General features: G+C 44.5%; 1 protein-coding gene across 1 annotated transcript in view; it reads left to right on the forward strand.

Annotated features, from left to right (window-relative positions):
• cdc16 (cell division cycle 16 homolog (S. cerevisiae)) overlaps positions 1 to 12,915 on the forward strand; it is a 50,568-nt gene extending 37,653 nt beyond the window's left edge. Inside the window, exons 15-18 of the mRNA XM_068034190.1 lie at positions 8,738 to 8,799; positions 9,423 to 9,558; positions 10,358 to 10,448; positions 12,311 to 12,915. Of these exons, the coding sequence (XP_067890291.1) occupies positions 8,738 to 8,799; positions 9,423 to 9,558; positions 10,358 to 10,448; positions 12,311 to 12,600 (579 nt within the window). The 3' untranslated portion in view covers positions 12,601 to 12,915. The remainder of the gene's footprint in view (positions 1 to 8,737; positions 8,800 to 9,422; positions 9,559 to 10,357; positions 10,449 to 12,310) is intronic.
• The last annotated feature ends 11,443 nt before the right edge of the window (positions 12,916 to 24,358 follow it).

Raw genomic sequence — 24,358 nt, forward strand, 5'->3', positions numbered from 1 at the left:
TTCAATTTTTTTGGGGACCCTTTGCTGGTTTCTAAAACACTCCCAATCCTCAGACTTGCTACTATTTTTTGCAACATTGTAAGCCTCTTCTTCTAGTCTAATACACTCTTTAACTTCCTGAGTGAGCCACGGCTGGGTCTTTCTGGGTGAGTTATTGTTTTTGAACGGAATGTACTTTTGTTGAACCCTTTGAATTGTTTCTTTAAATGCTTCCCACTGTTCATTTACCACCATACCTTCCAGTCTATTTACCCAATTAACCTTAGCCAGTTCTCCCCACATACCTTCGTAATTGGCTTTGTTTAAGTTTAAGATTCTTGTTTGTGATTGAAATGTGTCACTTTCAAGATTAACGTGAAATTCAATGGTATTATGATCACTATTTCCCAGTGGCTTTTACTATGACATTGCTTATTAACCCTGCTTCATTACACAATATGAGATCTAAGCTTTATCCCGAATTGGTTCTACAACTTATTGCGCCAAGAAATTGTCACGAAAGCATTCTACAAATTCATTTTCTAGATTGTCCCAGTCTATATGAAGAGTAAAGTCCCCCACAATTAATGCATTACCTTTTTTACATGCTCCAATAATTCCTCGTTTAATGTTCTGTCCAATAATATAACTACTGTTAGGAGGCCTGTAAATTACTCCCACCAGTGTTTTCTGACTCCTGCTATTCCTAATTTCCACCCAAACTGATTCTACTTCATGATCTTCTGAGGCCAGATCCCTTCTTATTAATGTCCTTCTGTCATCCTTTACTATCAGGGCTTACCCCTCCTTCTTTGCCATTCTGTCTGTCTGTTCGAAATATTGTGTACCCTGGAATATTAATTTCCCAACCTTGATCTCCTTGTAACCATGTCTCGATAATGGCAATTAGCTCTAGATCATTTACCTCTATTCGTGCCACTAGTTCATCTATCTTATTACAGATGCTTCGTGCATTCAGATAAAGGAACTTCAGTTTCGTTTTTTTTTTACCTCTATTCCCTGCAATTACCTTATTTGTCAATGTACAATTTTTGTTTAAAAACTCTGTCCCTTCCTGTGCCATTCTGTTGGGAATTACCCACTTCACTGTCCTGCTCTGATGCCCTGACCTCTCTCTTTGGATTTCTAAATTTCCCTTTACCCAAACAATCCTCTCCCCTGTTAGTTTAAAGCCCTGTCCACAGCCCTAGTTATGCGATTGACCAGGACACTGGTTCCAGCCTGGTTCAAGTGAAGCCCATCCCAACAGAATAGCTCCCTCTTCCCTGAGTACTGATGCCAGTGCCCCAAGAATCGAAACCCCTTCTTCCCACACCACTCTTTGAGCCACGCGTTTAGTTCTCTAATCTGCTTGACCCTGTGCCAATTTGCATGTGGCTCAGGTAACAATCTGGAGCTGATTACCTAAGCAGAACATCATTTCTGGTTCTACCTATGTCATTGGTTCCCACATGGACCACGACAACTGGACCTTCCCCCTCCCACTCCAGGTTCTTCTCCAGCCACGAGGAGATGTCCGTAACCCTGGCAGCTGGCAGGCAACACAGCCATCAGAACTCCTGGTCACGGCTGCAGAGAACAGTATCCCTCCCCCTAACTACACTGTCTCCTATCACTACCACATTCCTCTTCACTCCCGCATTGGAATGGCATCTTTCACCATGGTGCCATGGTCAGTCCGCTCATCCACTTTGCAGCCCTTCTCTTCATCCACACAGGTAGCAAGGACCTCGTACCTGTTGGACAAGTCACTACTTGCTGATTTCCCCCTATCTGCCTCACTTGCAGTCACACCCTCCTGTCCCTGACAATTGGCCATCTCTAATGTTCTCCCTACACTAAGGGGTGCGACTGCCAACCCCACCTCCTTTTCCTTTCCTCCTATCCTTCCGAAATGTCAAATACCCTTGAATATTCAGTTCCCAGCCTTAGTCATCTTGCAACTAAATCTCTAATGGCTATCATATATATATCCATTTATTTCTATTTGTGTCATCAGTTCACCTATCTTGGTATGACTGCTGCGTGCATTCAGATAAAGAGCTTTAATTCAGACTTTTTACCATTTTCCCCTACTCTGACCCTATTTGCTGGTGCACTCTGTTCCTTCCTGTCACACTCAGCTTATCATTACCCATATCGCTACCGTGCACTATTGCCTTGTCCCTTCTCTTAACTTCCCCTCATCTGAATCCTCCCCTCACTATTTAGTTTAAAGCCCTCTCTACAGCCTTAGTTATACAATTCCCCAGGACACTGGTCCAAGCTCAGTTCAAGTGAATCCTGTCCCAATGGAACAGCTCCCAGTGACCCATGAATTGAAACCCATTTCTCCCACACCAATCTCCGAACCACACGTTCAGCTGTCTGATCTTGTTGACCCTGCGCCAAATTGCTCATGGCTTAGGTAGTAATCCAGAGGTTTTTACCTTAAAAGGGGCTTTTTAATTTAGCCCCTTGCTGCTCATACTCACTTAGCATAATCTCTCTCTCTCTCAGTCCTACCTATGTCGTTGATACCCATGTACACCACGGCAACTGGATCCTCCCCCTCCCACTCTGAGTTCCTCTCCAGCCCCGAGGAGATGTCCTTAACCCTGGCACCGGACAGGTAATACAGCCTTCGGGTTTCACGCTCTCGTCTGCAGAGGACAGTATCTATCCCTCTAACTATACTGTCCCTTACTCCACTACATTCCTTTTTATTCCACCAACTTGAATGGCCCCTGATAATCATGTTGCTGTGGTCAGTTTGCTCATCTTCCCTGCAGTCCCTGCTTCATCTACACAGGCTGTAAGAACCTCGAACCTGTTGGACAAGTACAAGGGCTAAGGCTCCTCCAGTGCTCCTTCTGGATCTCCATACCTGCCTCATTCGTTATCATACCCTCCTGTCCCTGATCACGGACCAAATCTGAAATACTTAACCTAAGAGGTGTGACTGCCTCCTGGAACAAAATGTCCAGGTAACTTTCCCCCTCCCTGATGCATTGCAGTGTCTGAAGCTCGGCCTCCAGCTCATCAACTCTGAGCAGAAGTTCCTTGAGCTGCAGACACTTACTGCATGTGTGGTTGCTGTAGATCACACTAGTGTCTATCAGTTCCCACATGCTACAGCTGCAGCACCTCACCTGCCCTGCCATCCCTTTTATTTAACTCATTAGGGTTTCAAGTTTTGAAATGTCACTCCAGCAGTTATTTGTAGCTATCTTTAGTTTAACTATTAAGCTATAAATTTAATGCAGTATTTATATTTCTCCAGTCCTAGTTTAAACTACTGGCTTAGTTTAGAGGGAAAAAACTATAAAACTCATCAACCAGTCACCTACCTGCTGCCTAAATAATGCCGCTAGACCTCCGGTCTCGGACCACTCTTTTTTTTAAAAAGACCAGAACGGTACCTCATCCCTCCACTGCGCCAAATTCCCTCACTCACCAAATTCCCAAGTTAAGTACTCTGTAGACAGGTACTCGGTTGAAATGGATTCCGTGCTACATGTTTAGATAGAGGATCTGGATCGGCGCAGGCTTGGAGGGCCGAAGGGCCTGTTCCTGTGCTGTAATTTTCTTTGTTCTTTGTACTTATTGCACATCAACCCTCTTTGTTGTCTCATCCTAAAAATTGGATCAAGTGAGTTAACCACTGATATAAAATAAAAACAAATACTGGAAATACTCAACAGGTCTGGCAGCATCTGTGGAGAGAGAAACAGAGTTAATGTTTCAGTTCTGTTCCCTTTCATTTTTATTTTATTTTAGTTAACCACTATCTGCCCTTAACAAATCTATGCTGGCTTTCCTTAATTCATCCACATTTCTCCAAGTGACAGTTTTGTCCTGAATTATAGTTTCTAAAAGCTTTCCCATCACCAAGGTTAAACTGACTGGCCTGTAGTTGCTGGACTTATCCTTACAGCCTTTTTAGAACAAAAATGTTACTTGTGCAATTCTCCAGTCTTCTGGCAGCACCCCTGTATTTAGGGAGATAGTCACTAATAAATCCAATAGGGAGTTCAGGAGAAACTTCTTTACCCAGACAGTGGTGAGAATGTGGAACATGCTACCAAATAGCATAGATGCCTTTAAGGGAAAGCTACCCTATGTCTGGCCTTTGTGTTGTGCAGTGTTCAGATTGTTCTTGGGAGCTGGGTCCTGCTGTGTGTTAAACCGGGAATTCTCAACCTTTTTGCTGAGGCCCCCTCCTCCCCAGTTATCAAAATTCCACAGACTCCCTGTAACACAACACAACTATTTTCTAAGAGTGGCTCCTGTCATGTGGTTTAACAACCAGATTTGCACACAGCAAGATCCCACAACTGAAATTCAGATGGGTCAACATATATGTGTGCCTAAGCTTCAGGCTCACTTCACAATATAAAAAGGTCAACTTTTATGGCCACCCGGACCTCGCGTGAGTGATGGCTCTGGGACTTGGACCAAGGTTAGCGAGGTCCCAGCAACAGCATGGAGTTTAGCCAGCCACCCATGCTGTGCTTGTCTCTGTAAGTAGCTGACACAGACAAGAAGTGGTCAGCCAAGTAAAGAGAGACACTGATTAATTCTCAGCCCATTTACCCCACAAAACTGACATCAAACCCCACTGACTTGTTGCTCCACCTCACCGTGTGGCTTACCAAGAAAAGAACCCGCTGCCAATGGTCACTCGTGGATCTGGGGGAGGAGCTGAGGAGTGGTCTTCTGCAACATCAGTCAACCCAACCTTGCATCAGGGCACTGAATTAAACTTTCTTTTTAGACGTAGGTAAAAAAAAATCTAGCCGATTGATTCCGAGATCTCGTTCTTAGTAATAAACAGGGCCCTTCTGATATTGGCAGTGATCAGCCTCACTTTTTTGTTATCTCTGCTTGCAGAACAGGATTAGTAAAAAGATTTTATTCTTGAAAGAGGCTAATTTTGCAGACCCCATGGAAATCTTTTGTGGATTGCCCCCCCCCCCCCCCCCCACCTGCATTCAGAACCCCTGTGTTAAACTACCCGCTCTTCACTTCCGAGACACTAGCTTGAATTAACCCCAGAATGATGGAATGAAAGTCTCCTTTCTCTTGGGGAGTTGGTGATCTTGTGTTCGGTTACCTTAAGCAGTTCTGGTTGTGTTCTTAATAGGTCCAAAACCACTGCACAAAACTGTCTTAAGTTTTCACACAGTTGTCAATCTTTGGAGAATCCATGAGGATGGCTGATGTGGGAAATGGAAGTATTCCAGGGACTGCTGTCCTGAAGTTAGGATAAGCATTTTGTTGGAGTAGAATAGAGGGCACTTTATTCAGTATTTAGCTTATAGCATGTCTGATTACAGTGTGCTTTCTACATAGCTTTACAGTACAGACCAGGCCATTCAACCCAGCTGGTCTATGCCAGTGTTTATGTTCCACACAAGTCTCCACCCACACTACTTCATCTCACCCTGTCAACATGTCCTTCTATTCCTTTCTCCCTCATGTGTTTATTCAGCTTCCCCTTAATGTATCTATACTGTTCACCTCAACCACTCCCTGTGGTAGTGAGTTCCACATTCTCACCACTTATGGCCCCCTAGTTCTGGTCTCTTCCAGAAGTGGAAACATCTTCTCTACGTCTACCCTATCAAATCCTTTCATAATGTTAAAGACCTCTATCAGGTCACTCCTCTGTCTTCTCTTTTCTGGAGGAAAAAGCCCCAGCCTGTTCAGTCTATCCTGATAGTTTTTACCTCTCAGTTCTGGTATTATCCTTGTCAATCAACTGGAGCTACGTTCAAAGGTGGAAAAATAGTTCAATCCCTGAGCGTCAAAGCCTTCAACTTATCGGGCACAAAAATTAACCAAATGTAAAGCCAACTAGCGTCCAGTTTGTGTCTGTGCATAGTCTGTGTTGCTGAATCATGTGTTCCAATATATTTAAGTACATGAGGGAGAAAGGAATAGAGGGGTGAGATGAAGTAGGTGGGAGGAGGCTCATGTGGAGCATAGACCATTTAGGCCAAATGGCCTGTTTCTGTGCTGTTAATTCTATGTAAAATAGGCTGGTGTACAGAGGGTGATAAACAGCCTGTGTGCTCAAAGATACATCTCAAGGTCAGGTGCATCATTTAACCTTGTGTCACAATGATTGGAACTCTTGGAGTGACAATCTCTCTTTTGACTGATGAAGTATTTCTTAAAACGTTAGTTTCAGAATACAATGACCCTCACAACATCAGTTGGTATTTACAGTTAGTGTTTACAGTGGCTGCTCCATTATGTGTCAGTATTGGGTAATGGAAATTGATGGAAGATTGAGACAGTCTAAATTATGATCTTGCATTTGTGGTATAACCGTAACCTTAGGCACTGGAGTTAAGATACAATAACAAGTAAGCAAAGCATTTGCCACAAAAAGGAGGAACGCCCTTTTCCCATTTGGTCGCATGAAAAGTCTGGCAGTGAATGGGGACAGTAGGGAATTGCAATGCAATAATGCAGATTCCCACAGTCTAGTGAACTGTGTACCATATTGTACACAGTTGTACAAGTCAGAATTCCTGGTCACTGCCCATCTCTATGAGATGAATTCTGGGATTTTTAAAATATAATTTTGATTTAAAGTTGCTACCAGAACTATGGAATCATTATATTTGACTGAGTTCCTGAAGAATTATTATTAGTTACATAATGCAGTGCTAAATTTCTTCGCGATCGCATTACTTTTTGTTAAAAGTTCAACTAATATTTTGAATTCCCAATACCAAAGAAAGCATCCACAGTTAGTGCTTCTTGCCAAAGCAATCCTTGTATTTTAACTCTGTGATTGTGGGATTCTCTGAATCCTTTTAAAGAACATCTTTCAGGGGATCTGCCCATTCATTCAGTTGTGTGTTCAAATCATAACTACTCAAGTTAGTGATTCATGAGCTTGTTTTTATGGGTTTTTCTAATTGAATCCTGTCTGTTTACTTTGTAACTGAACATGCCAGAAAATATATGGGCTGATGCTGAATTAAAACGCTGCCTTTTCAAATTAGTCACAATCAATTTAAAATGGGCGGGAGCTTCCTTTTAATAAATTTGAGGGTGGGAACAATCTGCATTCCCCTTCTGATGTTCGATGATGCAAAGGCCCAGCACACCTACCCTATGACACTAATAGAAAACTGTCTTCATGGGTGTCTTTGTCAGTGTGGAGCTGGATGCAGAGCTGTGCCATCCATTGTTGTGATACCTGCAGTTAGCATGCAGTAAAGGGGCTGAAGCAGCCAGTGATGGTGTCAGTCAATGTGTCGTTGTCTTGGTGATGTACTGCAATGCTGTCTTATTCTGTGGAGGGGCATCCTCATCAAAACCACCTCATTTAGCAAGACCTCCATTTCAGCAGAGGTTGTGTCCTGGGTATTACACACCTGCAGTTTAAGATTTCCTTTACCTTTCATTTTGCCTCTTACCTTTTAGTCCTCTAACAGAAGCTGCAAATATTTTGCTCTGATACTTGCAGATGTTTGCCAGCCTATTCTACCACTTCCCTCTAATTGGCCCCATTGCAGATTTCGAATCTGCACTGGGTATTCTTTGATTCCTGTCACTGGGCTGTCCCGTAAGTGCATCCCTTGTGCTTGAGTGTTTAACTTTACTGTCCAATATCCAGGTTACAATAATGTGACTTGGGGCAATAGCAGTGAAAACTTCCGTTTATGCAAACTGGTTCCTAACCTCGTATGTGCACCGCCCCAATATTCCAAGAGGTGGACTGATGCAGTGAGATGAGACCAGATGTAAATCAACAAGGTGATTTACTTTGAGCCTTCGAGATCTCAGTGCTCCTCCAATTCCAGCCTCTTGCGCATCCTCAATTTTAATCGCTCCGCCACTCACGACCATTCCTTCAGCTGCCTGGGCCCTAAGCTCTGGAATTCCCTCCCTAAACCTTACACTGTGTTAAAGGGATTGTATAAATGCAAGTTGTTAAGTAAATGAGCAAGAAAGGAAAGGAGTTGTATTTATATAGCACCTTTCCCAACGTCAGGACGTCCCAAAGTGCTTTTCAGCCATTTAAGTACTTTTGAAGTGTAGTCACTGTTGGAACGTGGGAAACGTGGCAGCTAATTGACACACAGCAAGCTCCCACAAACAACAATGTGATAATAACCAGATAATCTGTTTGTGTTGTTGGTTGAGGGATAAATATTGGCTAGGACATTAGACAGAGCACCCCCGCACTTCTTCGAAATCGTGCAATAGGATCTTCTGTGCCCACCTGAGAGGGCAGACAGAGCTTCGGTTTAATGATTCATCGGAAAGACAGGATCTCAGACAGTGCAGTGTTACCTTAGGTTAGTGTGGGATGCAGGCGGCACCACCTGGGTAGATGCTTTTATCTGAAATCAAATCCACTTCTCCCAGCTCTACTGTTCTAGAGAATTTAACCCGATAACAAATTGCAACTTCAAAATAACATTTTAGCATAAATCACACCATGGCAGAAATTCTGGAAACTTGATAGCGCCAATGCCTTTAGATCTGGCTAACGCACAATTTTCAGCCCCCAACACTGATGTGCTCCCTGTGCATATCCAAGTCTGCACTGAAGCTCTGCTAATGAGCTGACCTTGGAAGTTTGGGGACAGACAGCACACTTCCCTCTCAGTCCATTTGTTTTGAGCTGCATCCATATTGGAAAATCAAGGCCACTGCCTTCTCACTCCATGCATCTTGACCTTGTAGGTATCTGGTAATACCTTAAGGTGTGTCTGTTTTTGATTTGCAGGTAACTGTTGATAAATGGGAACCATTAATGAATAATCTGGGACATGTGTGCAGGAAACTCAAGTAAGTGTCAATGACAAAAAGGTAAGACTGTGTTATAACATTATATAGTTGTGTTTATCCTATGCTAGATTTTAAAGGCAGAGGTAATTATTTGGGGCTGAGATGGAGAGCACTGGAGCTCCAAACTCTTGATTCAGCAGCTTTGTAATGTTTGTTTCTCTGTCCAGTTGGTATATTTCCCCTATAAAATACAGGAATCTATGTAGATATGAGAGTATTGAGCAGGTTGCCATCATCTGTACTGCTTTACACCCTCACAAACATTTTAATTCAGTCCTTATAGTAAAAGGGGGCGGGGAAGTCGTCTGGCAACCATCAAAAAGGAGACAGAATTTTCAAAAAGAGCTAACGTGTTTTTGAAGTGATTTTTAAAATGGCTGCAGCTGTGAATATTCGTGCTCATTCCTAAATATAAAAACACTTCAGTAACCTGCAAAGCAGCATTTAGGATTGTCACTTTCAAAGAGGCGGCACAGACACAATGTGCCGAATGGCTGCCTTCTGTGCTGTAAGATCCTGTGACCGTCACAGCTCTTCCGATTCTGCATCATATTAAGCAGTGTGTGGGCAGAACCATTCTTAATTCTGAAAAGTTTAATAAATAATGGAATCTTTCCTTTTAGGAAATACGATGAAGCGTTAGATTATCACCACCAAGCTCTAGTCCTCATTCCCCAGCATGCGTGCACCTATTCTGCTATTGGTTATGTGCTGAGTCTCATGGGCAACTTTGAGAGTGCCATCAACTATTTTCACACGGTATGGTTTTCCATCACTTGAATAATCTTCAGACATAAAACACATTAACTTTGAATTGATTCTATTTGCTGCCAAATTACTTTAACTCCATTATAGAAAACAATGTTCTGTGATGTTTTCTTTGTAGATTATTAGAAATGAGGAACTGATTGGAGCCCTGCATTAAGAGGGTGAAAGTTTCCTTTGTCTGATGGTAGTAAAATATTCTCTCTGTGAAATGAGTTTGCGATGATTGTTGGGAGAATGCAGTGTGAGGTGCTCTGATTTTGGGGCAAAGTCAAGAGAACTTGACTCTGAAGCTGAGCATTGCCAAATGTCACTGAATTGAAAGTGGGCAGGAAATGATCATTTTGTTTACACAGTCCCAGTGAAGTGCACAAGCACTTCTATTTGCATTCAGTGTTTTGCAAACGCTGGAAAATACAGGATCACAAAAGACTGCAGTCCTTGCAGTCGGTACCAACGACTAAAAACGCTCGATCATCCACAGGCTCAACTATTGCTCCAGTTCTCCGATAAATATTTCCATACCATGTGCCTCTTGGGGGAAATCACTTAACATGCCACCACATTCTACAAAATAGTAATCTAAACCATCTGTGACCCCCTTCTCCCTCGCCCTTGCCCCCCACCTCCACCACCCCCCCCTCCCCCCAAACTTCCTATACCTGCATTACATCAATCCTACATACATTTACAACCAATTAATTACTGGAGCTACCTATTTTTTAAGAAATGTTTTCACTTTCCATGAGGGTGAACGGTTTGTGTTTGACATTTCTTTCTTTCTGTTGTTCAGGCCCTAGGTCTTCGCAGAGATGATACCTTTTCAGTCACGATGCTTGGTCATTGCATAGAGATGTACATTGGGAATGCAGATGCCTATATTGGTGAGCAACATTCTTAAACCATTTCTGTGGACTTTTTAAACCATTATCGAGCTTCGTTTCGCTCTGATTCAGAGAGACTGGGATCAGGAGCTGGCTCTCAGCCTCTGCTCTGTCGATCCCGAGACCTTATTTATATGACTGCTGAGGCCCATTCCTAGTAGCCCTCGAGAAGCTGATGCAGTTTTTTTGAACTGCAGCCTCAACACACCCCAGTAAAGAAACAGCACTGTGTGCCCAGTTAATCAAAGCATTTTTTGCCCTTTGGAGTTTGATCTCTCTTAGCAATGTCAAGTAAAGAAAAAAACACTTGCATTTAACAACCTGAGGATGTCCCAAAGTGCTTTAAAGCCAATTTATTTTTGAAGTATAGTCACTGCCATATTGTAAAAAAAAAATGCAGCAAACAGTTTGTGCACAGCAAAATCCCACAAACACAAATGTGATAAATAACAAGATAATCTGTTTCAGATGATGGTTAAGGGACACCGAGGAGAGCACCCCTCCTTCTCTTTGAGTACTGCCATGGGATCTTTTCTGTCCACCTGGGAGGGCAGGTAGGGCCTCTGTTTAATGTCACATCCAAAATACAGCACCTCCGACAGTGCAGCACTCCCTCGGTACTGCACTGGGAGTGTGTCAGCCTGGATTATAGGTTCAAGTACCTGGAGTGGAGCTGGAACCTACAACCTTCTGACTCGAGAGAGAGAGTGTGACCCACTGTGCCACTTATGGCTCCTGGTGACAAGGTGACTTTTCTATAGAAACTGGAGTTGTGTTAAAGGATCTGAAGATCACAAATATAGTAGTCCTGTGCAAGGTAAGGGGAAAAAGATAAGTCAGGATATCACAGAATAGTTTTACCTTGGTGGTGGGTAAACTTCTAGAAAACACAATGTGGGATTGCGAAGGTACGAGCTGAACTGGGACAATCAGTGTGAAGTCCTAATGGACAGATCGGACGGTGGTGGTGCCACATAGGATTTGTCACATTTAAAGCAAAGAAATTCAATTGTAATTTGTTGAGAGGGAGAGATGTTGGCCGGACACTGGGAGAATCCCCTTCCCTTCAAATAATATTTTGGGGTCATTTACCTGAGCAGACTGGTGTAACATCTCATTTTATTTAATAACACTCTCAGGATGTGGTGTTGATGGCAATGCTGGTATTTATTGCCCATCCCTGGTTGCCCTAAGAGCTGTGGTTTTTGATGCAACAGAGTTCCTTGTTAGGCAACCTCAGAGGAGAATTAAGAGTCAGTCAGTTTGGCCTGGCGCTGGAATCACATATAGGCCCAGAGCAGGTAACAGCAGCAGATTTCCTTCCCAAAAGGGATGTTGAAAGGTTTTTACGAAAATCCAACAACTTCATGGTAACTTTTACAGCCTTTTAATTTCCAGATTTTTAAAAACTGAATTCCAGTTCTCAAACTGCCCTGGTGGAATTTGAACTCCCATTCTCTGGATTATTACTTTAGTAACATAGCCACTACACTGCCAAACCCATAAATCATCTCTAACAATGCTGCACTCATTCAGTACTGCATTGGAGCCTCAGCCTGGTGTGGGACTTGAACCCATCACCCATTGACTGGGATGAGAGTGCTGCCAAGCTGACTATCCGTGATCCCTTCAGTGGTGCCATTGTTTACTATTCAAACTAAGGCTAGGAGAATAATTGAAAATGTGTTACTTTCTGTCGGTTTAAATGGAAGAATCCAGAGGAGTCCCTGAATCTTGTATTGAACTAAAAGCAAACAGGAGGAGGCCATTCAGTCCATCATGTCTGTACCAACCCGGAAAGAGCTAGCCAAATAATGTGTCTTTTTGAATTGCCGCAAAGGAAACTGTTCCATTTATTACAGGGACAGAGTTGAAGGAGAAACTCGGGTGCTACGAGCTCGACATGTCTGCAATGAAGGCACCAGTGATCAGGAAAATGATTTACCCCTCGTGGGAGGAGAGGGAGTGTGATACTGAATTTGAGAGGCAGTCCCTCGAAGAGAGTGGCATCATGGCTCTGGATGCCTCGCCCCAGCAGAGCAAGTTAGCAAATGCTGGGGCTCCTCCTGAAGAGACTCCACTTTTCACGGAGATGGAGATGAATGAAAGTGATATGATGTTGGAAGCGTCCTTGTCTGACCACAGCACCTGACTTCCTTTTGACCAGCTACTTCTGACCGAGATTTCAGGAACCTTTCTCACCTCCGTGACAAGTTTATTCATCTGAACAGTGCAAACATTCTGTGTTGTCTGGTGCTGAGTTAGAACTAACAGCAGCGCTGGTGCAGCAGGGGCATTTAGCAGCCAATGAGCCACTCTTTACTGGTATTGAAATATTGGTACAGGAACTAATAAAAGGGATGGTTCTTTTAGGGATTTAATGAACGTGTGGTGACCTGCAGACTAAAAGGTGATATTTTGAAACATTGCAACCTGCCATTTCACTGTATTAAAATCTCAAATAATATTGGGCTTTGCATTGTTCCATTTTTTGTTCAGTGACTAATTGCAGTCTGAGGCACATGCTGAATGTTAATGCTTTTGCAGTGGTGATATTCCCTATGAGACTGTATTTTGGAACATTAGACCCATCATCTGATATTTCCACTACTCATCGCAAGTCTTTTTCAGACTTCACTACAGCATATTAAAATACCCATTATTTCTACACAGGTTTCTATCACTGCTGCATGTACTTAGGCCAATCTTGATGTGTTTTGTAGGTTGAAGTGAAAATTAAATATCTCTGAAGGCTGGTACATTTTCACCCACCAGCATTTCACAGACATCTACACAGTAGAACAGTCATCGACCACATGTCACTCCAGTATCCCCCTGTGCACTCCTTAAAGTCATAAATGTTACACCACAGAAGGAGGCCATTTGGCCCACATTGCCTGTGTTATCTGCTCTAATCCCATTTCCAGGCCCTTTTTCCCCTTATCTCTACATTGTTTTATCTTTCATATCAAAGTTTTTATTCCAATCTTCTACAGAACCCTATTACAGTAACCAAATGTTTTATTAGTTTATTTTTGAAAATATTCCCTATAAATCTGCCATAAACTTTCTATAATTCTCTGATTCTAAATGGTGTTAGAACTTCGAAGCAGCAATCAGTAATATAGCCTAGGTGACCATCACCATTCCTTGCAGCTGAACATAAACACACAAAGAATTATCCTGCATCTAAAGTTGTTCTGCAAGGGGTAAATTATTTAGTTTCTAATGAATTAATTCTGAGACCTCGTCCCTCTGATGATATTCCTGAAGGGACACGGTGATGTTAATGAACACTGCTGAGGAGCCAGGATCTTGATTAGCTCGAATGTTAAAGTCAATGTGCAATTGGAACTATGCTGTAGGAATGCAGACTGCTTTTTGCGATTCTGATCTTATCTCTGTTGAAGAGGGTACACGATTCCATTTCCTGGTTCTCAACCTCTGAGATTAGTTTGATTGTGTTGCTGGTTCAAAATCCTGAAACTCCCTCCCTAACAGCACTGTGGCTGTACCTACACCACATTGACTGCAGTGGTTCAAGAAGGCGGCTCACCACCACCTTCTCAAGAGCAGTTAGGGGTGGGGAATAAATGTTGACCTTGCCAGTGATGCCCACATCCCACGAATGAATAAAAAAGAAACTGGGAAGGGGGTTCTTTGCTGCTGTAAGGAATCTACTGTCTCTGTGCTAGGCAAATAACCTGCTGTGCAGGGTCTGACAGCTGGATCTAAGTGCTGCTGAATATATTGGCCCAAAGCTTGATGTATGGTGGCCTATGCGATTAAACTCCCTTTGCAACAGCCTGCATTTATATAGCGACTCTAACATAGTAAAACGTCCCAAGGCGCTTCACGGAGTGCAAGTCAGATAATTTGGTACTGAGCTGCATGAGGAGATACGAGAACAGGTAACCAAAAACTTTGCAAAGACGTAGGTTTTAAGGAGCATCTTAAAGGCGAAAAGAGAGTTGGTGAGGTTTGTGGTGGCGGGGGTGGGGGCGGAAGTCCACAGCTTAGGGCTTCAGACATGGCCACCAGTGGTGGAGCTAAGAAAGTAGGGGATTTTGTTTGAACAGAATGGCAAACTCCTTCAGTAATGCTTCAGCCTAAGACAATTGTAGAAAATATTGGCCAACAGGACAGTCAAACTGCAGGAAGTAATCGCTGCAATTGTCAAGCAGGTGTGACAATGGCTGTTGAATTTTTTAGATTCATTTTTGGGATGTGAGTGTTGCTGGCAAGGCCAGCATTTATTGTCCATCCCTAGTTGATTTAGAGATACAGCACTGAAACAGGCCCTTCGGCCCACCGAGTCTGTGCCGACCATTAACCACCCATTTATATTAATCCTACACTAATCCCATATTCCGACCACATCCTCACCTGTCGCTATATTCCCCTACCACCTACCTATACTAGGGGCAATTTATAATGGCCAATTTACCTGTCAACCTGCAAGTCTTTTGGAGGAAACCCACGCAGACACAGGGAGAACTTGCAAACTCCACACAGGCAGAACCCAGAATTGAACCTGGGTCGCTGGAGCTGTGAGGCTGCGGTGCTAACCACTGCGCTACTGTGCCGCCCTTGAGTTGTCCTTGAGAAGGCAGTGGTGAGCCATCACCGCCTAGAACAGCTGCATTCCGTGAGGGGAAGGTATTCGCACAGCGACAGTGAAGGAATGGCGATATGTTTCCCAGTCAGGATGGTGTGTGACTTGGAGGGCAACATGCAGGTGGTGGTGGTGTTCCCATGTGCCTTCTGCCTGTGTCCTTCTAGGTGGTGAAGGATGTGAGTTTGGTGCTACTGTCAAAGAATCTACATTCCCTATCATTAGTGTCTAAAATCTTGAGATGACCCTACACAGTTCTTACTGGGCTGTAGCTCACTAGACATGGTGATACTTCTCAAGTTCCTCTCTCCATAGTTACTATAACAGGAATATGCATATTCCCCTCATCATAAAGATGGAAATGGAGAAGGCTTTTTAAGGAGGAGAGGGTTAAGGAGGGAGTTTAATAAATTAGGACTCAGGTGGAGTTGCACAAAATGGCCAGTGTTACAGGGCTGAAGGAGAGCGCAGAGATGGGGTGATATTAGGGCTGTAGGATGCAGAGATAGGGTGAGGTGAAGTGATCAAGGTAGTCAGCATGTTCTTTAAACTTGCAACAAAAGTGTTGCAAAAACTTTGATCCAATTAAGCCATGCAATGGTAAAATTATAGTGCAAATAATGCAGTATTAACCTAAGCATCAGGCACAGTAGGATGTTTTACACATTAACATTAGTTATTTCAATAGTAGTCAAAGTCTAAATCTCTAGGTAACAAAAATGAGCTGTGCCTGTTGCCTCTCGGGTTACCTGACATTCCTATTAACCTTGTAGCTGAGGGTTTTTGAGTCTAATGTGACTAATAATGGGTTTGCAATTTGTAACAGTTTATTGCATGGCAGAAGGAGATGGAGATAACTGCAAGAGGACAAATAGCTGACACTCACAATGATCTGGTTGCCAAGAGAACAAAATAGGCTGGAGAATATACTGTTATTCTAATTGTAAATGGAATTGTGACGTGGAATAGCTTGTTAGTTCTCTCTGACCCATCTCACCCCAAACCCCCAGATCCAGGGGAAGGCCACTGTTGTAGACCCAGGTGAGGTATAGCCGTATCATTTATCTTCACTTATAGCCTGTACTGCAAGTCTTTGGTCTCCAATTGTTCCCCCAAATGCTGTGTTCGATCAGTGGAGTCTTGTAATGCAGCTGGGCTAAAATTAAACTCCTGACCTCTGTGAAGTTTGGGACCTGTCTACTTTGTGATGTGCTTTATGTGTCCAGCATGAATATTACAGGCTCAAAGGTTTCTGATGTGTGATATTTGCTCTTCTGCACTTAGGCACGCTACACCTTCAGAACAACTTCCTCCAAATGCTGCCCTATACATTTGGCAATATAACGCCCCATTCTATTTGTTCTGTATATTGCTGCTCTGTAGGGACTGGCTAGGTTAAGCATCGAATCTCTCACCCTCCATCTTCACGCAGTCAGTTCAAACCAGTCCTGGAATATGTGTGTCTCCTGAAGCCATTTCATTTAGTTAGTCAAAAGCAAAAAGATTAAAATAACAAGAAATGCTGGAAATACTCAGCAGGTCTGGCAGCATCTGTGCAGAGAGAAGCAGAGTTAACGTTTCAGGTCAGAGACCCTTCTTCAGAACTGACAAATATTAGAAATGTAGAAGGTTTTAAGCAAGTAACGTAGGGGTGGGGCAAGAGATAACAATGGTCAAGGTGTTGATAGGACAGGGTCGCAGAGAATAACTGACCAGAAGGTCATGGAACAAAGACGAACGGTATGTTAATGGTGTGCTGAAAGACAAAGTGTTAGTAAAGAGAGGGTGTGAATGACTATAAAGCACAGAGCACTCCAAGTACAAACAAACTCCAAGCTCCCTTCCGGGAGCGGAGAGGACCTGTGGGGAGAATGCCGAGAGCGAAGCCTATAAATCGAGTCCGAGGATCGAGGCCCAGTCTCTTACCTTCCTGGAGCGGAGAGGAGCTCTTCCAGTGCGCCGGAGTTTTGAAAAAAAAAAGAAAAAGCCAACAGTGACGCCAGAGGAGAGCTGCAAGGTGATTGGTTGGGTGAGTCACTGCTGTTAGTGCATTTAAATATCTTTTTTTTAAAAAGGCGGAAAGTTTTTGTTGAAAGAAAAACCTGGTGATAAGGTGAGTACTACTAAAGTTTTTTTTAAAATTCAGTGTAGCTTATTAAGGACTTTAGATTGGAGTGGGTAGAACAAGGTCCCTAGTGTAATTAGTATATTTTAATTAAGGGAGTAACTAATTAATCTAAAGGTAAGTCATGACAGGAGAGCTCAGCCCCGTGATATGCTCCTCCTGCGCTATGTGGGAAATCAGGGATGCTTCCAGTGTCCCTGACGACCGTGTGTGCAGGAAGTGTATCCATCTGCAGCTACTGACTACCCGCATTACGGAGCTGGAGCTGTGGGTGGATTCACTGGAGCATCCGCAATGCTGAGGACGTCGTGGACAGCACGTTTAGTGAGGTGGTCACACCGCAGGTAATGGCTGCACAGGCAGAAAAGGGATGGGTGACCACCAGCTGGAATAGTGGGTGCAGGCAGGTAGTGCAGGAGTCCCCTGTGGCCATCCCCCTCTCAAACAGATACACTGCTTTGGATACTGTTGGGGGGATGACCTCGCAGGGGAAAGCAGCAACAGCCAAGTTCGTGGCACCGCGGAGGGCTCTGCTGCACAGCAGGGGAGGAAACGGCGTGGAAGAGCTATAGTGATAGGGGATTCTATCGTAAGAGGGTGCAGATAGGTGTTTCTGTGGTTGCAAACGAGACTCCAAGATGGTATGTTGCCTCCCTGGTGCTAGGGTAAAGGAGGTCTCGGAGCAGCTGCAGGACATTCTGAAAGGAGAGGGTGAGCAGCCAGAGGTCGTGGTCCATATTGGCACTAACGACATAGGCAGGAAGAAAGATGAGGTCCTGCAGTTAGGCAGAAGGTTAAAAAACAGGACCTCTAAGGTTGTAATCTCAAGATTACTCCCTGTGCCACGTGCTAGTGAGGGTAGGAATAGGAGGATAAGGCAAATGAATGCGTGGCTGAAGAGCTGGTGTAGGCAGGAGGGCTTCAGCTACTTGGATCACTGGGATCTCTTCTGGTGCAGAGGTGACCTGTACAAGAGGGACGGGGTGCATCTGAACTGGAATGGGACCAATATCCTTGCGGGGAGGTTTGCTAGTACTACTCGGGAGGGTTTAAACTAGTCTGGCAGGGGGGTGGGATCCAAAGTAGTAGTCTCTCCGATGAGATGGTTGAGGCAAACGTAGCGGTTAAAGCAAGCAAGTCCAGTAGGCAGGCCGGGCAGCGGCAGGACAGGGAACATGGAAGGTCTGATAGGCTAAACTCCATTTACTTTAATGCAAGAAGCCTTACAGGTAAGGCAGATGAACTCAGAGCATGGATCGGTACATGGGATTGTGATATTATAGCTATTACGGAAACGTGGTTGAGGGATGAGCAGGACTGGCAGCTCAATGTTCCGGGGTACCGATGCTTCCGGCGTGACAGAGGTGGAGGTAAGAGAGGAGGGGGAGTTGCACTATTGATTAGGGAGGACATCACGGCAGTACTTAGAGAGGATATCCCGGGGGGAATGTCCAGCGAGGCCATATGAGTAGAACTTAGAAATAAGGAAGGGGTGATAACTTTGATGGGATTATACTATAGGCCCCCCAATAGTCAGAGGGAATTGGAGGAGCATATATGTAGGGAAATCACAGATAGGTGTAGGAATTATAGGGTTGTAACAGTAGGTGATTTCAACTTCTGTAGTATTGACTGGGACTGCCTTAGTGCTAAGGGATCAGATGGGGAAGAATTTGTTAAGTGTGTGCAGGATAGTTTTCTGAAGTAGTATGTGGATGGCCCTACTAGAGAAGGGGCTACACTCGACCTCCTTTTAGGAAATGGAGGCCGGGCAGGTGGTTGATGTGTCAGTGGGGGAGCACTTTGGGACCAGTGACCATAACTCTATTAGCTTCAAGATAGTTATGGAAAAGGATAGGACTGGTCCTCAGGTTGAAGTCCTAAATTGGGGGAAGGCTAATTTCGATGGCATCAGACAGGAACTCTCAAAAGTTGAATGGGAGAGGCTGTTTACGGGTAAAGGGACGTCTGGCAAGTGGGAGGCTTTTAAAAGTGAGATAGGAAGAGTTCAGGGCCGGCATGTTCCTGTTAGATGGAAGGGCAAGGCTGACAAGTTTAGGGAACCTTGGTTGGTTGACAAGGGATATTGAGGGTCTGGTCAGGGTAAAGAAGGAGGCATATGTCAGGTATAGGCAGCTGGGATCAAGTGAGTCCCTCGAGGAGTATAGGAGATGTAGGAGTACACTTAAGGAAATTAGGAGGGCGAAAAGGGGCCATGAGATTTCCCTGGCAGATAAGATAAAGGAGAATCCTAAAGATTCTCTAAGTATATTAAGAGTAAAAGGGTAGCTAGGGAGAAAGAAGGTCCCCTTAAGGATCAGTGTGGTAATCTATGTGTGGAGCCACAGGAAATGGGCGAGGTCTTAAGTGAATAAGTCTCGTCTCTATTTAACCTGGAGAAGGTCATGGAAGCTAGTGAGTTCAAGGGAGGGAACAACGATATCCTGGAGCATATCAACATTACAAATGAGGAGGTGTTGGAGGTTTTGAAGCGCATTAAGGTGGATAAATCCCCAGGGCCTGACCAGGTGTATCCTAGGATGCTATGGGAAGCAAGGGAGGAGATTGCTGGGGCCCTGGCAGAGATTTTTGTATCATGGTTAGCCATGGGTGAGGTACCAGAGGACTGGAGGATAGCTAATGTTGTGCCTTTATTTAAGAAGAGCAGCAGGGATAAGCCAGGGAACTACAGGCTGGTGAGCCTTACATCAGTGGTGGGAAAGTTATTGGAAGGGATTCTGAGAGACAGGATTTATATGCATTTGGAAAGGCATGGTCTGATTAGGGATAGTCAGCATGGCTTTGTGCGTGGGAAGTCATGTCTCACGAATTTGATTGAGTTTTTCGAGGAGGTGACCAAGAGAATTGATGAGGGCAGGTCGATGGACGTTGTCTACATGGACTTTAGCAAGGCCTTTGACAAGGTCCCGCATGATAGGCTGGTACAGAAGGTTCGAACACATGGGATCCAGGGTGAGCGAGCCAATTGGATACAAAATTGCCTTGGTGATAGGAGGCAGAGGGTGGTAGTGGAGGGTTGTTTTTCAGATTGGAGGCCGGTGACCAATGGTGTGCCGCAGGGATCGGGGCTGGGCCCTCTGTTGTTTGTCATATATATTAATGACTTGGATGTGAATGTAAGGGGCATGATTAGTAAGTTTGCAGATGACACCAAAATTGGTGGTATAGTGGACAGTGAAGAAGGTTGTCTAAGGTTACAACAGGATATAGATCAACTAGGAAAGTGGTCAAGGGATTGGCAAATGGAATTTAACGCAGACAAGTGCGAAGTGATGCATTTTGGGAAGTTAAACCAGGGCAGCACATATACAGTGAATGGCAGGGCCCTGGAGAGTGTTGTTGAGCAGAGAGACCTTGGGGTGCAAGTACATAGTTCCCTGAAAGTGGCAACACAGGTAGACAGGGTGGTGAAGAAGGCGTATGGCATGCTTGCCTTCATTGGCCGAGGCATTGAGTACAAGAGTTGGGACGTCATGTTACAGTTGTACATAACGTTAGTTAGGCCGCATTTGGAGTACTGTATGCAGTTCTGGTCGCCGCACAACAGGAAAGATGTGATTAAGCTAGAGAGGGTGCAGAAAAGATTCACAAGGATGTTGCCTGGTTTGGAGGGCTTGAGTTATAAAGAGAGATTGGATAGGCTGTGTCTGTTTTCCCTGGAGCGAAGGAGGCTGAGAGGGGACATGATAGAGGTATATAAAATTATGAGAGGCATAGATAGGGTAGATAGCCAGAGTCTGTTTCCCATGGTAGGGGTGACTAAAACTAGAGGGCATAGATTTAAGGTGAGAGGGAGGAGGTTTAAAGGGGATCAAAGGGGTAAATTTTTCACACAAAGAATAGTGGGTATCTGGAATGAGCTGCCTGAGGAGGTGGAGGAGGTGGTGGAGGCAGGAACAGTAGCAACATTTAAGAGGCATCTGGACAGGTACTTGAATGAGCAAGGCATAGAGGGATATGGAATTAATGCAGGCAGGTGGGATTAGTATAGATAGGCATTATGGTCGGCATGGACGCGGTGGGCCGAAGGGCCTGTTTCTATGCTGTACGACTCTATGACTCTATAAAAAAACACATTAAAAAAAACAAAACAATGGGTAAGCACAGTGGAAACAAACTGAAAAACCTAAAATAAAATAACCAAATAAAAAAGGAAAAAGAAAAAATAACTGAGCATAAAAAGGGGGGCCCATCATGCTCTGAAATTATTGAACTCGATGTTCAGTCTGGCAGGCTGTAGTGTGCCTAATCGGTAAATGAGATGCTGTTCCTCGAGCTTGCGTTGATGTTCACTGGAACACTGCAGCAATCCCAGGACAGAGATGTGAGTATGAGAGCAGGGGGGAGTGTTGAAATGGCAAGCAACCGGAAGCTCGGGGTCATGCTTTCGGACTGAGCGGAGGTGTTCCACAAAGCAGTCACCCAGTCTGCGTTTGGTCTCCCCAATGTAGAGGAGGGAATATTGTGAGCAGGAAATACAGTATACTAAATTGAAAGAAGTACAAGTAAATCACTGCTTCACCTGAAAGGAGTGTTTGGGGCCTTGGATAGTGAGGAGAGAGGAGATAAATGGGCAGGTATTACACCTCCTGCGCTTGCAGGGGAAGGTGCCATGGGACGGGGACGAGGTGGTAATGGAGGAGTGGACCAGGGTGTCGCGGAGAGAACGATCCCTTCGGAATGCTGACGGGAAGGGAGGGGAAGATGCGTTTGGTCGTGGCATCACGCTGGAGGTGGCGGAAATGGTGGAGGATGGTCCTTTGGATCTGGAGACGGATGGGGTGGAAATGTGAGGACAAGGGGAACCCTGTCACGGTTCTGGGAGGGAGGGGAAGGGTTGAGGGCAGAGGTACGGGAAATGGGCCGGACACGGTTGAGGGTACTGTCAGCCACAGTGGGAGGGAATCCTCGGTTGAGGAAAAAGGAAGACATATTGGAAACACTGTCATGGAAGGTAGCATCATCAGAGCAGATGCGTCAGAGACGGAGAAACTGGGAGAATGGGGTCCTTACAAGAGGCAGGGTGTGAGGTAGTGTAGTCGAGGTAGCTGTGGGAGTCAGTGGGCTTATAATGGATATTAGTAGACAGCCTATCCCCAGAGATGGAGACAGAGAAGTCGCGGAAGGGAAGGGAAGTGTCGGAGATGGACCATGTGAAGGTGAGAGAAGGGTAGAAATTAGAAGCAAAGTTAATAAAGTTTTCTAGTTCCAGGCGGGAGCAGGAAACGGCACCGATACAGTCATCAATATACCGGGAAAAGAGTTGGGGGAGGGGGCCTGAGTAGGACTGGAACAAGGAATATTCGACATATCCCACAAAAAGACAGGCATAACTAGGACCTATGCGGGTACCCATAGCAACACATTTTACTTGGAGGAAGTGAGTGGAGTTGAAGGAGAAGTTGTTCAATACGAGAACAGGTTCAGCCAGGCGGAGGAGGGTGGTGGTGGATGGTGACTGGTTGGGCCTCTGTTCAAGGAAGAAGCGGAGAGCCCTCAAACCGTCCTGGTGGGGGATGGAGGTGTAGAGAGATTGGACGTCCATAGTGAAGAGGAGGCAGTTGGGACCAGGAAACTGAAAATTGTCAAAATGACGAAGGGCATCAGCAGAGTCACGGATGTAGGTGGGAAGCGACTGGACCAGGGGAGAAAGGATATAGTCAAGATAGGAAGAAACCAGTTCAGTGGGGCAAGAACAGGCTGAAACAATGGGTCTGCCAGGACAGTCCTGTTTGTGGATTTTGGGAAGGAGGTAGAAGTGGGCTGTCCGGGGTTGCGGGACTATGAAGTTGGAAGCTGTAGAAGGAAGATCTCCGGAAGAGATGAGGTCAGTGACAGTTCTGTGGACAGTAGCTTGATGTTCGGTGGTGGGGTCATGGTCCAGGGGGAAGTAGGAAGAAGTGTCTGAGAGTTGGCACTGAGCCTCTGCAAGGTAGAGGTTGGTACGCCAAACAGCAACAGCACCATCCTTATCTGCAGGTTTGAGATTAAAGATTGAGATTAAAGCTTAGCATGGGTACATCACAGTCATGACGGGGATATTGCGACTGTGTTTTCAAACACTGAAACCTAACTCCAATGAAATAAGCTCCAGAACAGCTGATGGAGGCAGAGTATACCCAGATGAATAAAATTGTCCATGGCAGAGCAAGCTAATTTATTGAGTTAGTTAGATGAAGATACAAAAACAATATTACGTATCCATTATATGAATGGATACTCTCGCTGTTCAAATTTAATGTTATATCAGGTCAAACTGATCCCTAGGATGAAATCTACAAAAAAAAGGCTTCATAGAGTCATGTTTTATTTGTGATTCTCCTTGTAGTTTCCTTTGCTACAATGGGATAACTCCATTACTTGTTGCATTCATAGAATCATATAGAAGGAGGCCATTTGGCCCATCGTGCCTGTGCTGGCTTTTTGAAAGAGCTATCTAATTAGTCCACTACTTACCCTTCACCGCATAGCCCTGTAAATGTTTCCTTTTCAAGTATTTATCTATTGCCCTTTTGAACGTTACGAATGAATCTGCTTCCACAGTCCTTTCAGGCAGTGCGTTCCAGATCATATCCAGGCCATTATTTCACAGCCAATGTTTGAATTGATCATCTATAGAAGATAGTTGGTCAAACCAGTCCTGGACAACAGTTTTAAGATGACAAATAAACCTCCATCGGTTATATTAATATGCAGTTAGAACCATAAATATACTCTCAATTCCCATTGCCGAATGGCCTGAGCCCCCATCCTAACTTCACATGAGATTGGTGAACCCCCTCCCCACCGCCAATTCTCCAAGGAAACAACATTGGGCCATTGACCCAATTTCTCTGAAAGTTCCACAAATCACACACACAAAGTACCATGGAAGATGAGGAGCCTGAAGATATTTAGACTTTCGACCTCTAATTTTGTCAGAATTGTGGCAGAAACCTCGTTTGGTCTAGACAGGGCTTCCGATGAAGTTACAGTGGTGCAGTGACAAAATGTCAAAGGACATTCGGGGGCCAGGAGAACCCCAGCTGAGAATCAGTCTTCATATATCGTCCGGAATAACATATGATGAGCATCAGACGAACCTACTTCAGCAAAGTCTTTCTATTAGATATTCTTTGTACTGATATCCCATCCTTCCTCACTAAATGC

Source organism: Heterodontus francisci, chromosome 6, assembly GCF_036365525.1.
Source record: "Heterodontus francisci isolate sHetFra1 chromosome 6, sHetFra1.hap1, whole genome shotgun sequence".
In the NCBI taxonomy this organism is placed as follows: Eukaryota; Metazoa; Chordata; class Chondrichthyes; order Heterodontiformes; family Heterodontidae; genus Heterodontus; species Heterodontus francisci.